Source organism: Rhinolophus ferrumequinum, chromosome 10, assembly GCF_004115265.2.
Source record: "Rhinolophus ferrumequinum isolate MPI-CBG mRhiFer1 chromosome 10, mRhiFer1_v1.p, whole genome shotgun sequence".
NCBI classification, from domain to species: Eukaryota; Metazoa; Chordata; class Mammalia; order Chiroptera; family Rhinolophidae; genus Rhinolophus; species Rhinolophus ferrumequinum.
The window spans coordinates 85215690-85229497 of NC_046293.1; the positions used below are offsets into that span (position 1 = coordinate 85215690).

Sequence of the window (13808 nt, forward strand, 5' to 3'; positions counted from 1 at the left end):
CAGACTGTAAGGTGGGGGGGGGAACGGTGCTATCAGCTACCTCAGGAAGCTGGGAGGCATTTGTGCATCCTCTAGGAGTCTCCCTTCTGAGATTTCCTGATCCTTCACCTAGAGGAGGTAGTCATCCAGGGGTGCAGTGATTCCTCATTCAGAAATTCATTGTGCTACAGAAATTCTTGGTGGCTTTCGGGGCAAGTCGCCGGTATTTGGCCCCTTTGTGAGTTGGTGAGATCTTAGAGAGTCCAAAGAAAAGTGGGTAAGGATGGGATAGAAGGCAGCCTCTAGGGAGATGAGGGTAGCTGGCTCTAAGATTAGAAGGCTGGGCTGGAAAGGGGAGTTTGGAGCATTTAACTTGGGGAACTTTTTAGTCACAACTGCTGAGGATGATCTCTGGGTATTCTTGTAACCGCCACAGGTGGCACTTGGCTAGAACGGGATGTGTATTCGCCCTGGAGCTAGATATGGATTCGAATCTACACTCTGCTGTTTACCAGCAGCAGTAGGACACCATCAAGTTCCATAACCTCTTCATGATCGTTCTCCTCACTACTAAGTGGGGGTGACGAGTATTGCTATGGGTATTAAATGACTCTTGATCTATGCAGGGAATTTAGAACAGCACCCACCCAGAACACAGTAAGTGCTCAATAAATGTTAGGCATGATCATTAAGGTCAGACGGTGAGTAGAACTTTCAAAGAGCTAGGTTTGAGAGCCTGGGACTCCGTTGCCAAGGGAGATTAGAGAACCTTTTCAAATATGGGAGCTCTAGCCCCGGGAACTGTCCAGAAACAGTCTTGGCGTCTGCCTTTTCCCCAGCTCACTCCTCTGCCAGGGAAACCCACCCCCAAGTAACAGGGGCGCCTTGGTCCCCTGAGTCTCTGGCTCGTCCACGTCTCCCGCGCGCCTCCCCAGGGCCTCCCTCGCGCCGCTCCACACCTGTCAGCCTCACTGTAGCCGGAGCCCCCGGCCTCAGCTCCAACCCCTTGGCGCCCGGGGTCCAGGCTCCGGGTGCCTTGCGTATCCGCCCGCCTTCCCCTCCCGCCCTGGCTGCTCTCGTAAACAAAACCCGAGCGTTGGGGCAGCCCAGCCGGCCGAAGCGTGCGGGAGCTCGCTGGGTGCAGTGTTAGCGCGCCCGGGGAGCCCCGGGAGAGCCAAGGGGTGATGGTGGCGGCCGTAGCGGCAGTGGCTGGCGGCTGGCGGCTGGCGGCTCAGCTTTGTTTTGAATAGATGAAAGAGGCCACCTACACAGTAACCCAAATTACGAGACCTCCCTCCTCCCTATCTCACCGAATCAAGAGAGGAGGGGAGATGGGCGTGGAGGGAGGGCGGGCGGCCAGGAGGCGGAGGGCGGAGGAGGAAGAGGTTGAGGAAGGGGGCCAGTTGCATCCCACTTTCACAATGGGAAAGTGAAACGCACAAGCGCACCCAACCTCTCCAGCTCTCCCCGCCTGCCTCACTCCCCTCCCCTCCGCGCCTCCCCGCGAGGGCCAGCGCTGCACAGAGGAACTCTCCGGAGAAGGAGGGCGAGGAGGAAGCGGCACCGGAGCGCGCAGGGCTTGCCGCCGCCGCCGCCGCCGCCGCTGCGCAGCCTGCCGGAGCGAGCCCGCCGCGCGCCGCCCTCCCCGCTCTCCTTCCCAGGCGAGCCGCGGGGATGGGGCGGCCGCGGAAGCCGGAGCGCGCGCAGGAGCCGCCGCCGCCCGCGTCTCCATCGCCGCGCGCCTGAGTCGCCGTCGCCGCCGCGCGCCCTGCCCGGGGGCGACCCCCCCAGCCCCATGGAGGTCTCCCGGAGGAAGGCACCGCCGCGCCCCCAGCGCCCCGCCGCACCGCTGCCCTTGCTAGCCTATCTGCTGGCGCTGGCAGCGCCCGGCCGGGGCGCGGACGAGCCCGTGTGGCGGTCGGAGCAAGCCATCGGAGCCATCGCAGCGAGCCGGGCGGACGGCGTGTTCGTGGCGAGCGGCAGCTGCCTGGACCAGCTGGACTACAGCCTGGAGCACAGGCTCTCGCGCCTGTACCGGGACCAAGCAGGCAACTGCACAGAGCCAGTCTCGCTGGCGCCCCCCGCGCGGCCCCGGCCCGGGAGCAGCTTCAGCAAGCTGCTGCTGCCCTACCGCGAGGGGGCGGACGGCCTCGGGGGGCTGCTGCTCACCGGCTGGACCTTCGACCGGGGCGCCTGTGAGGTACGGCCCCTGGGCAACCTGAGCCTCAGCTCCCTGCGCAACGGCACCGAGGTGGTGTCATGTCACCCGCAGGGCTCGACGGCAGGCGTGGTGTACCGCTCGCTTGAGAAGAATCGCTGGTACCTGGCTGTGGCTGCCACCTACGTACTGCCAGAGCCCGAGACAGCGAGCCGCTGCAACCCCGCGGCGTCCGACCGCGACACGGCCATCACGATCAAGAACATAGAGGAGCGCAGCCTGGCCACGGAGGAACTGGGCCGCCTCAATCTGAGAGGGGGCGCGGGCAGCCTGCACTTCGTGGACGCCTTTCTCTGGAACGGCAGCGTCTACTTCCCCTACTATCGCTACAACTACACGAGCGGCGTCGCCACTGACCTGCCCAGCATGGCGCGCATCGCGCAGAGCAACGAGGTGCAGTTTCAGGGCCAAGCGGCCCTCGTCTGCGGCCATGGCCGCCACCTGCTCCTCTCCTCCAGCCTGGTGGAGGCCCTGGACGTCTGGGCGGGCGTGTTCAGCGCGGCCACCGAGGAGGGCCAAGAGAAGCGCTCCCCCGCCACCACGGCACTCTGCCTTTTCAGGATGAGTGAGATCCAGGCGCGCGCCAAGAGGTGCAATTGGGACTTTGAGCCGACCCAGGCCAACTGTGTAAGTCTTGCCCCCGGGACGCTGCCGGGAACGCTCCAGCTGGGGATCCGCCGCCGAGGCGGAACGGGAGGGAGGACCGGGTTGACGTTTACCAGGTCTGGGATTCACACAGACAGGTGACCAACCGACGACCATTCGCACAGTCTCCGAGGCCTCGGAGACTCTAAAGCAGGGCCAGAGATCCCCAAAGGGAATGTGAAAAGGGAGGTGGCGAGGGTAGGAGTTAGGCTCAAAACTCTAGTTACTGCATCCCGGTGCCATCCTTTTCTGTCCCAACGTGGACGCTTGTTTGGGACCGAGCCTCCCCACCCAGCCCCACCCCTTCCCTTCCCTAATCGCTTCCTCAGGTGTGTGGTCTTAGCAGGCGTGAGGCTTTGACCCCTTTCCTCAACATGGTTACCAAACACAGTGCCCTTGGCAGAGAAGCCATTGAACCTAAAGGATTTGCTGCCACACCCCAGGCTTTGTGAACCCCCGCCACGCAACACATGTGATGTGGTCTAAAGAGTTAGTAGCCTGCTGAACATGGGGCAAAGCCAGCCTGGAAAAAGAAGCTCCTGTGTGGTGGCACAGAACCCTCAGCGCGCGACCCAGTGCAAGGGGGCGGGGCTGTGGTCTCTAGCGGGGAGGAGAGGTTGGGAAGGTAGAGGTGGCTTTGTGGGTAAAAGCCTCACCCTGGAGGGGAAAGCGAGAGAAAGTGTTGGGGTGCTACAGGCAGTTTCTGGGATCCAGGTTGCCTGATTAAATAGTGGGGCTCAAATGCACCACCCTTGTGTTGTACCTATCAGGCAAACAGCACAGGTTTCCCTTGTGTTCCTAGGGCAGCCACAGCTTGACTCTTGAGATTGGCATTTCTTTGACTGGAAAATAAAGCGGCGGTTCAAGAGGGTCCAGTTGATGGGGATTAGGGAGCCATTTTGCACTTCTCGGAGCCCGTTTTCCTTCCAAGGCTGCTGGCACATCAACTCCACATATGGCTCCTGAGAGGGGACCCTGCTGAGAGCCCCCTTTATAACTGGACAGAAATCAAAGAGCAGAAATTAACAGCTACAGGTGTTGCCATTGTTTTGGTATACAATGCATCTGAGAGGAAGGAGAGAAGTCTCCACTTGCAGAATGTGTTGTGTTGGTACAGTTGTTGTGTAAGCATATAGGGGAGCACTGGCTGTAGGTATATTAATATGTGTATAGAAAGACACTCCCACCCCCACCCACCCCTTTCTCTGCAAAGTCCATCTTACCAAATATTAGCTGTATTATTTGGGAAGGAAAAAAACAGGTCCTTTGCCAGTCTCCTTACTTAGAATGGTCATTTGCTTCTTCCTCCTTGCCTATCAGTTGTGCTGCGAAACACACAGAATGCCTTCATTTAGTTACTGGTATGATTTTTTTTTAAGCATAAATGACACATAATATGTCCTAAATGACTTCATGTAATTTAATATGTAATATCTGTCTAATTAGGTCTTTATAATCTAATAGTTCGAGTTTGGCAAAAAAATCATCACCTTCTACTTCTCTGTTGAAAGACTTAAAAATACTCCCCAAATATGACTTGGTGTCAAGCTTTAGGCATACTTGGTCTCTGGGGTTAATGACAAGACAGCTCAGAGGCCCACAGCAGGTAATAACACTGGAAGTCCAAGCTTTGCCATCTGACAGCTGTGTAGATGTGCGGAGCCAAAACATTTCTCTTGACTGCCTCTCTCTACCCATTGGGTTCTGGAGGACTGAGTTCCCTTCCAAACCCAGCAGGCATCCTGAATACACTCAGAATCCACGTTTTTGGCTCAATCAGGTGTTCCTACTTCTGCGAGGATGAGGAAGGGAAGGGGCAGTTGGAAAGCTGTTTATCATCTTCACGGGAGCTTCTGGAAAAGAGCTGCCCCTTGGAAATCAAGCAAGGGATAAACACATGCTGCCAAAAATCTGGAATTGGAAAAAGAAATAATTAAAAGAAGTCCCTCCACCGCATTTCTTGCTGCTGTTATTTATCGAGAACTCCCAGTGTGCTCAGAGCTGTGTGTTCTCAAAGACAGGGTCTCTACCCCCTGAGCTTGTCATCCAAGTTAAAGAATATACTCCGGTTCAAACAATAGCATGTCATGGCTGCACAGGTGGGAGCTGAGAGTTTCGCTTTTTCTTTTTTCCCCCTCATTTAAGTAAATTCCTTGCTGCTAGTAGATATTAAAAAGCCTTAATGGAATTGAATTTCAAGAGGGGTGTTTGAATGAAAAAAAAAGTGGTAGTTTTGATGAAAAAGCTGACAATTTTCTAACCTATTAAACAGGCAGGTAAGATACTTAATTCAACAAATATCTGTTTGACGTCTGCTAGTGTAAGCAACCCTCTGTGCTGGGTGCCACTGATGTTGCCACTGAAAGGACAATAGCAGGTTGCAACCCCGTTTACTGGGGTCATGGGATCCGTGTGCCCCCGTTTGTCACTCAGAACAATGATGTCATTTGGATGGCATTTGTTCTGTGTTGTGTTTTCAGGTTTCGAATGTGTTTTGGAAAAGGCATGCTGAATTATAGGTACCTGAAACAGGAGACAGACTTGAAACACTCCAGAGGGCCCTCAATAGATTCCAACAGTGATTCCCTCCGAGCAGACACAGTAATGTGAACAGTAAGCCACAGGCAGCGAGGCACAGGCGGCCAGATTTGCTTGCCTTCACCCTCTCCTACTAGATGGCTCTCTCTTACTTTCCATCATCAGTCAACCATGGGCAGCAAAGTGACAGGAGCGACTGGGCTGTGTTCTCGTTTCTTGGTGTCCTTACCTCATGTTGCTCATGCCCTCCCCTTCAGCTTCTCTTGCTGAGGATTAATTTGTGCGCTGCTTGTGCAGTGAGGGTGTGCCACTCAGCCTTTTACACACTGGGCCATTACTTTTTCTGCCTTGAATCCCCTTTCACAACTCTAGCAGGTTGGCTGCAGCCGGCGAATGTGCCAAGGCAGCCGGTTTCTGTAGACCTTAATAGAGAATAGTCCTATAGCAATCATCTAATAATCCCAAGAAGTAGCTGCACAGCACTTCACCATATATTATTTGTTTTGAGCCCCTCATCAAGTCGGAGGTTGAGTCTGTGAGGAGCACTCCCACTTACCTGATGAGGAAGCTCAAAATAACAAAACAGGTAGCAGGGCCCTGCAGCTTAAACCCAGATCTGGCAATGTCTACTTGTGTGTCCTTTCCGCCACTCTGGTGCTTCTCAGACTTTCCCTTGAAAGTCTCCTAATCAAAAAGGTAGCAACCAACCTCCCCTAGGATGTGGGGTGGAGACTGGAGGGTGCCCCTTAAAGTGTGTTTTAAAACTTCATGTGATTTGTTTTTTTCATTCTATTCCATGGCATATCTGTGTGCCTGGGTTCATATTTTTTTAAAAAATGAATGTTTTAAATTATGTACAAGTTAATGAATTTAACTTCCTCCCTCTCTGAGCTCCTGCTACCCCTGGCATACCAATGCACTCATAGAAAGTGTTTGTACCTGAGTTTTGAAGTCTGATTGTTCCAGATTTGTTTGGCTCCCATACATAGTTGGGGCCTGGGATTGCTTATGGTTTAAACATGGTGGCCACCCCTTCTGTAGACACCGAGAGTGACATGTTTTCTTATCCTGTTGGCCAACTGGATTGACTCTTCTAGTTCATTCTACCCCTTGTGAGGAGATACACCCACTTCTTCCACACTCAAAGAATTCCATAGCCTGACATAATTTCACTGTCATGCAGACAACCGCAAAACGCTCACATGCTCTCCAGCAGACAGTAATCCAAGACACTTCTCGCTACTGCATGCAGAAGTGACGTCCCAGGACCAGTGCAGCCTTCTTGACCTCAAAACCCACAGTCTTCCTGTTATGTTTATTCCTTCTTTAATTTCTGTTATGATCCTGTCTAGCCATTTTGAAATCTATAGACTAGATGGTGACTTTTATCCCCATATATACATCTGATACGCAAGGGTGGATTTTAAAAGCCCAACACCCACTTAGAGGGAAAAAGCAATCATAGCTACTATCTATTGGATAGCTATTACGGCCAGGCTTTGTGTTGAGCACTTTACATGCCTTATTTTTGGTTGATTCTCACAGTCATCCGATGAAGCAAGACAGTAGTTGTGATTTTGTAGATGGGAAAATTGAGACCTGGAGAGCTTTAATAGTTTCCACAGTCGATAAATGGCAGAGGATTTAGAACCTGGGTAGTCTGCCTGAAGGACCTAGGCTTTTAACCACTGCCATAGACAGTCCAGGATCGTGACCATTGGGATGGTGGAGGAAGCTAGTCCCTTCAACTGCTCTGATAAGATCAGCTCATGTACAGACATGAGACGATGATAGGACAGAGGGTCCTTGACTGTGAACTGAGTTTCTGGGTTTGCATATTTGACCACCTGAAATTCAAACACTGGGAGGGTTGTAGTTCCTAAGCTGTCATCTTCTAGATGTTGTTGGCATTCTGTTTATTTAGGTTTATCCATGATCTTGGAGAGATCTATAGGGCCTCAAGGGACGGCTCCCAGTTTTCATCCTTGGACACAACCTAGCTCAAAAAGTAAATCCAGAGATCTCAGCGTAAGTCTTAAAGGCACTTTGGTCTTTATTAGCAGCCACAATTGGTCAGGAATCTTGTAACATTTTCTTCTCTGTTGAACCCAGGGTTTCTGGTATAGTGCCTGGTACACAGTTGGGGCCTGAGAAATATTTGTTGAATTAATAAATGAAGGATCTTGTGGGATCATGTTGGAAATGTTTTCTGTACTTAGCGCAACACTTTCCTGAGTCTGGCTACCTCATTCCCCCTTAACTATTGTGTTTACTTAATGTCTGATGTGTCAGGGCCTCTTTTTCCTGAGTCCTAGGCTATCTGGCATCCTCTGGCTGTTCCCAAAAATCCCGCTCGTTGGAATAGCCAGGCTTCTGGTCTTGCCAATCTGGGAATTAACTTTGACCATACAAACCCAGCATGGCTGGAACTTCTGTGGTCTAATTTTATAACGTGCATGGTCGTGCCTTTCAGTAACAAGAGGGAAGGGCCTTATGCTGCAGGGCAGGGCTTCCCAGAGTGCAGTGCCTGGACCAGCAGCTCAGTACTACCTGAGAACTTGCTAGAAGTGCCAATTCCTGGGTCTCACATCAGACTTACTAAGTCAGAAACTCTAAATATGGGGCTGGGACTGGCAATCTGTGTTTTAACAAGCCCTCCAAGTGATTCTAATGTATACTCAGGGTTTATATTCCAGCTGAAGCATTTGGGATAAGACCTTGTCCATTTTTTCTCTTGCAGTTTAACTTACGGCCACATAAAGTGACCAAGGCATCCCACTACCTTATATCTCTGAAGCCTTTCCATTGTTGAGCTTGTAGTCTGAGTCTCAAGAACCTGTAGGTCATACTTTAATTAGCTCCTTCATTCTTGCATACAGCAGTCTATTTGCATTTCGTTCCAGGATGTGGGGGACCCTTCTAGAGTCTTCCTCTGCTCTACACCAGAACCAGTTCCATACACTGAAATTCTCTCTGAGGGTCTACTCTTTATAGTGGCAATCCTAATAAATGTCTATCGTAGTCAGGCACAGGGGGTTGCATGAAACAAAGATCTCCCTAGGCCAGCTCCAATAAGGGGAGGGGGCTTAGTGGACAGAAACGCGTGGAATCACACAGACATCTAGGACTAGGAGGGGTCCTACCGTGTAGTGGTTGCATGTACAGACTGTGGAGCCCGGGCAGCTGGGACCAAAGCTGCCACTTACCAGTTGTCTGATTGCTGAACCTTAACCTTTCTGTGCTTCGGATTCTTCATGTCTAAATAGGCATCCTATTTGCTTCATAGGATTATTGTCTAGATTAATGAGTTCTTACGTCTAGGACGAACACTACTTGACCATAGGAAATGCTACGTATGTATTTACTATCCCTCACCATCCTGATTATTGATAAGAATAGGATGGGGCTCCTTGAGATGGAATTAGAAGGAGTTTCTGGACTCAAGGTAGCTTGAAGGAGCCCAGCAGCAGCACGTGATGGATGCTCATTCTAAGGTTGATGTAACTGTCTACATCACTTAGCATGGCTGCTTCCCTCAGGCCTGCTATGAAATGGTCTCTGTGTCCTCACATGTCTGCCCCTCACCCCTTCCACCTGAATGTGCCCTACCCGGCTCGATCCCCACTATTCCTCTCAAGAGCATTTAACCTTCTGCCTTGGCTACCCACTGGCAAAACCTTTCTGTATTTATTTAGTTCAAATTACCAGGAAAGAGAATAGGGTCCAAGTCATCTTTTCACCAGATTAGAACTCTTGTTCACAGTAGGAATTTGTTGTCCTTGGACCAGACGCTCACCCCTGGTCCACTCAGAATTGGGTCAAACTTGTGATGGCCCCCAGTAGGTACAGTGGGCAGATTTCCTTAGGATGGAATGATGGAAGAGCTAACCTGTGACCACCATGTTTGCCACAATAATATGGTACCATCTCTACCTCCTTTTGAGCTTCTTGGTGACCTCTACCATCCTTGGACATGTGGTGGCACATACCGTGTTTTCCCAAAAATAAGACCTACCCTGAAAATAAGCCCCAGTTAAGATCATCAGCCAGACGGACGCATTTAGAACGTTATGACGATATTCCAGAAGAAGATGACATGACTGTGTTTGAATAAATCTAGATTGTTGTACATGAAAAAATAAGACATCCCCTGAAAATATGCCCTACCGCAGCTTTTGGAGCATAAATTAATATAAGGCCTGGTCTTATTTTTGGGGAAATACAGTATAAGACCCGGTCTTATTTTCGGGGAAACACGGTAGCTTATGAAGACTGAGGCCTGCTCTGAGAAATTCCAAAGCCAGCTGGGAGACAATTTGTAGGCATCATGAGTCGAACCTGTTTGTGGGGGCAGGGGCGTGGTAATGGTAAGATTTTTTTTTTAATCAAATATACTCATAGTTTTTCTTAGTTTAATTTTCTGTCTTGATGAAAATGCTACTTTTTATGCTATTTCAAAACCAAATAGATTCTATACTAATAGTTTCATAATTTCTAAAAATTATTATTTAATTTTTTATACTGTCCCAAAATTGTGACCTATGTTCCACAGTTTCTAGTTGATTTCCATATCAAGTTGATTGTCTACTCAATAATTACACAGCATGTTCTCTTTGGGGAAGTCATGGGATTGATTTGATTCAACAATCCTTGCCCCGCTGCCCAGGCCAATGCTGTTTCGTAGAGGTCAGCAACTTTTTCAGTAAATATCAGATCATCAGTATTTTACGTGTTGCTGGCCCCACACTGTCTCTGGTGCAGTGAGTCTGCCACAGTGCTATGGAAGCATCCATGGACAACACATAACTGCACATGCAGGGTGACGTTTCAATAAGCCTTTATAGACACTGAAATCTGAATTTCATATAATTTTCACTTGTCATGGAATTGTCTGCTTTTGATTTTTTTAGCCATTTAAAAATGTACAATTCTTACCTCATGTTGGGCCATTCAGGAAAAACAGGCGGCTGGATTTGGTCCACAGGTGGTACTTTACCAACCCTTGCTGTTATGGAAAGTGTGGGAGCAAAAGAAACCTTTACAATGCAACAAGACATTGTAAGAAGAAAAAAAATTACCCACCAACCAACCAACCAACACCAAAACATGCTGTGGAAGCCCAAGAAGGGGCATCAGACTCAGCCTGGGGGGGTCTGAGAGGCTCCAGAGGTGACGCCGGAGCTGTGTCTTCAAGCCAGGTGGAGACAGCAAGAAAGGGCATTCTAGGGAGGAGGAACAGCTTGTGCACGAGGCGGGATGTTGAATACGCTTGTGAACTGCAGGCAGCTCACCCTGGCTGGGGAGTGTCCAGCAATGAGTGTGCGGCTCCAGATGGCGAAGGGCTTAATGAGACAGGCAAAGGTGGCTGCATTTTATCCTGACGGTCGGTCGTTTTCAGATTTTCCAAACCTGGCCTTTAAAATAAACCTTAACTGGAAGCCCGATATGAGAAAAAGATGAGCAAATCATCATTGACCTGCTGCTCTTGGGTGAGACCATTGCCACCCCGTGGGGCACAGAGTAAAGCAAAGGGTCAGAGGTTCCCAGCACCCTACCACCTGACCCACCCCACCCATGCCTGTCCCTGAGGCATCTCGAAGGAACTTCCAGGATACTGCTGAGCAGGGTGTTAAAACCATGGCTGTGGCTGATGGAGGAGAACAGCAGGGCTCTAAGCAGACATGATCTGATTGTGTTCTAGAAAGATTACTCAGAAGATAGAATGGATGAGCTAAGACTGCAGGCAACACAGCAGATCAGAAGGACAACTGTTGGTTCAAACCAATAATTTCTTGAATTCCTATCATGTGCCGAGCGCTGTGTGAAAATATCTCTATCAGTGGTAAATAGAGGAGACAATACACATGTAGCAAATAAAGAAATTTTATTTACGGTAAAATGACAGCAAGCACTTACTGTGTCCCAAGTGTTCTAAGCAAGTGATCCTGTGTTTCCCCGAAAATAAGACCTAGCTGGACAATCAGCTCTAATGCGTCTTTTGGAGCAAAAATTCATGTAAGACCCAGTCTTGTTTTGCTATAATACAATACAATATACAATACAATAATATAATACAATATAATATAATCAATATAATATAATGCCGGATCTTATATAAGACCAGGTATAATATAATATAGTATAACATAAATAATATATATAATATAAATAATGTATAATATAATATAAGACCGGGTCTTATATTAATTTTTGCTCCAAAAGATGCATTAGAGCTGATTGTCCAGCTAGGTCTTATTTTCGGGGAAACACAGTAAGTCTTTATCACTATTAGCTCATTTAATCCTTACCACAACCTTTTGAGTCAGGTAATATTACCTCCATTTTACAGATGAGGAAACTGAGGCACAGACTGAGACTGAGGCTATGAAGAAACTAAATAGGTGTTGGGGAAAGTTCCCATTATGGAGGTTGAGTTAACACCAGGAAGATGAGAATGGATAGTTATGGATGTCACCATGAAGAGCTGGGAAGTGAGCACTCCTAGCAGACAGGAGAACCAGGGCAAGGCTGAAAGGAAGGATGAGTTGGTCAGTTTGAAGAACAAAAGGTTGATGTGGTTGAGTATATGGAGGTGGGAAGAGGAGAGGGTTCGGGGTGGAGATTGGAGAAGGAAGCAGCCGCCCCATCCCATAGGCCGTGCAGGCTGTGGGAAGGAGGTTCTATTTCTTTCTCAGACTGTAGAAGAGCCTTTGAAGGGAAGTGAAATAATTGGATTTGAATTTCCAAATAATGGCCGCCCTGTGGGGAGTGGGTGAGAGACGGGCCCTCGTGGAAGCAGGAAAACCTGCAGGAGGCTCTGGAAGTAGTGTAGGCAAGAAATCATGTCACCTTGGTCTAGAGTGGTGGTGACACGTATGCAGAGAGACAGATGGATTCTGTGGTTTGTAGTAATCCAACGGAGGGATGCTGAACACCCAACCTGAGGTGGCAGCAGTGAGGGTGGGAGGAGGGATTGATGAAATAGCTTTTTAAGACGTAGAATTGAAAGGTGCTAGTGACCAATTAGAAGACTTTTAATTTTTGTTGATTTTTAGATGCCTTTGGGACACCCAGGAAGAGCCACTAAGCAGGCAGTTGGCAATGAAGTTAGGAATGGGGGACCTGCTCTGTACCCCTGTAGAGTGCCGAGCATGCATGACAGAGTGCCAGGCTTTGCGTTGGGCTCAGCACAGCGCTGGTTGGAGTGGATGTACCTTGAGGGGAGCGGCCAGGTCTGTCTCATCTTTGTTTCCTGGGCATCCATAAGGGCCCTCAAGAAATGTTTGTCAACTTGGGAAGAAGCTGCTGTCCATTTAGTAGAGAAGACAGTGATTATGGACAGTAAGATAAGAGCTTCCAAGCCCCTGGAGCTGTTTATAGCTGGAGTAAGAGTCAGATAGCCTAAAGGAAAGGGAATCTCCTGTGACTCCCTCACCTTTGAGACTGGATTCCTGCTCACTCACCCCGATCCCCTAACCTGGTCTTGAAAGACTCTCTTGAGAAGCATATTATCTAACACACCAGCTGTCCCTGTTTATTGCTCATTGGCACCCTCCAGGACCCCTTTCTCCATCAGTGACTAGTTTTAAAAATTAGATTCCCAGTGCTGCCTGTAGCTTCTCTGAGGTCACAGGATGCAGTACATAGCCCGGGGCAGCCAGTGGTGGTAGGAGTCACCGAGTATGTGTCAGCGTCCTGTGCTTAGCCGTATCTCCATGCCCCCAAACCAGGCGTTCCTCACCCCATGGAGCCCTTGTGCTGTGGACCTGTGGTAAAGCCTGTAGATCCCCTCTCAGAAAGTGGTTTTAAGTGCATAAAATAAAAGCAGAATTGCAAAATGAACCAATAACATTGATATAGAGATATGCCAAAATATTTTTTTCCATTTGAGGTCTAGTAATATACCTTTTTTTATTAGTTTCAGGTGTACGAAACAACATAATGATTAGACATTTATACCCCTCACAAAGTGACAACCCCCCAAGACTACTACCTTTCTGACACTGTACATAGCAATTACAGTACCATTGACTATATTCCCTATGCTATACGTTACATCCTGTGACTATCTATATACATATATATGTGCATATATATTATATTTAATTATAGTTGACATTCAATATTATATTAGTTTCAGGTGTACAGCGCAGTCGTTAGGCATTTATATAATCTATGAAGTGATCCTCTTGGTAAGTCCAGTACCCATCTGACACCCTACATAGTCTTTACAACATTATTGGTTATATTCACAAACTGTATTTCACATCCACATAACTATTATGTAACTACTACCAATTTGTACTTCCTAATTTCTTCACCTTTCTCAGCCACCCCCCAACCCCCTCCCGTCTAGCAACCATCAGTTTTGTTCTCTGTATCTATGAGTCTATTTCTGTTTTGTTTGTTCCTTTATTTTGTTCTTTAA

At 48.8% G+C, this 13808-nt stretch overlaps 1 protein-coding gene across 1 annotated transcript in view; it reads left to right on the plus strand.

Annotated features, from left to right (window-relative positions):
* The first annotated feature begins 1697 nt into the window (after nt 1–1697).
* PLXNC1 (plexin C1) overlaps nt 1698–13808 on the plus strand; it is a 140369-nt gene continuing 128258 nt past the window's right edge. The window contains exon 1 of the mRNA XM_033117193.1: nt 1698–2824. Coding sequence (XP_032973084.1) covers nt 1775–2824 — 1050 coding nt within the window. The 5' untranslated portion in view covers nt 1698–1774. The remainder of the gene's footprint in view (nt 2825–13808) is intronic.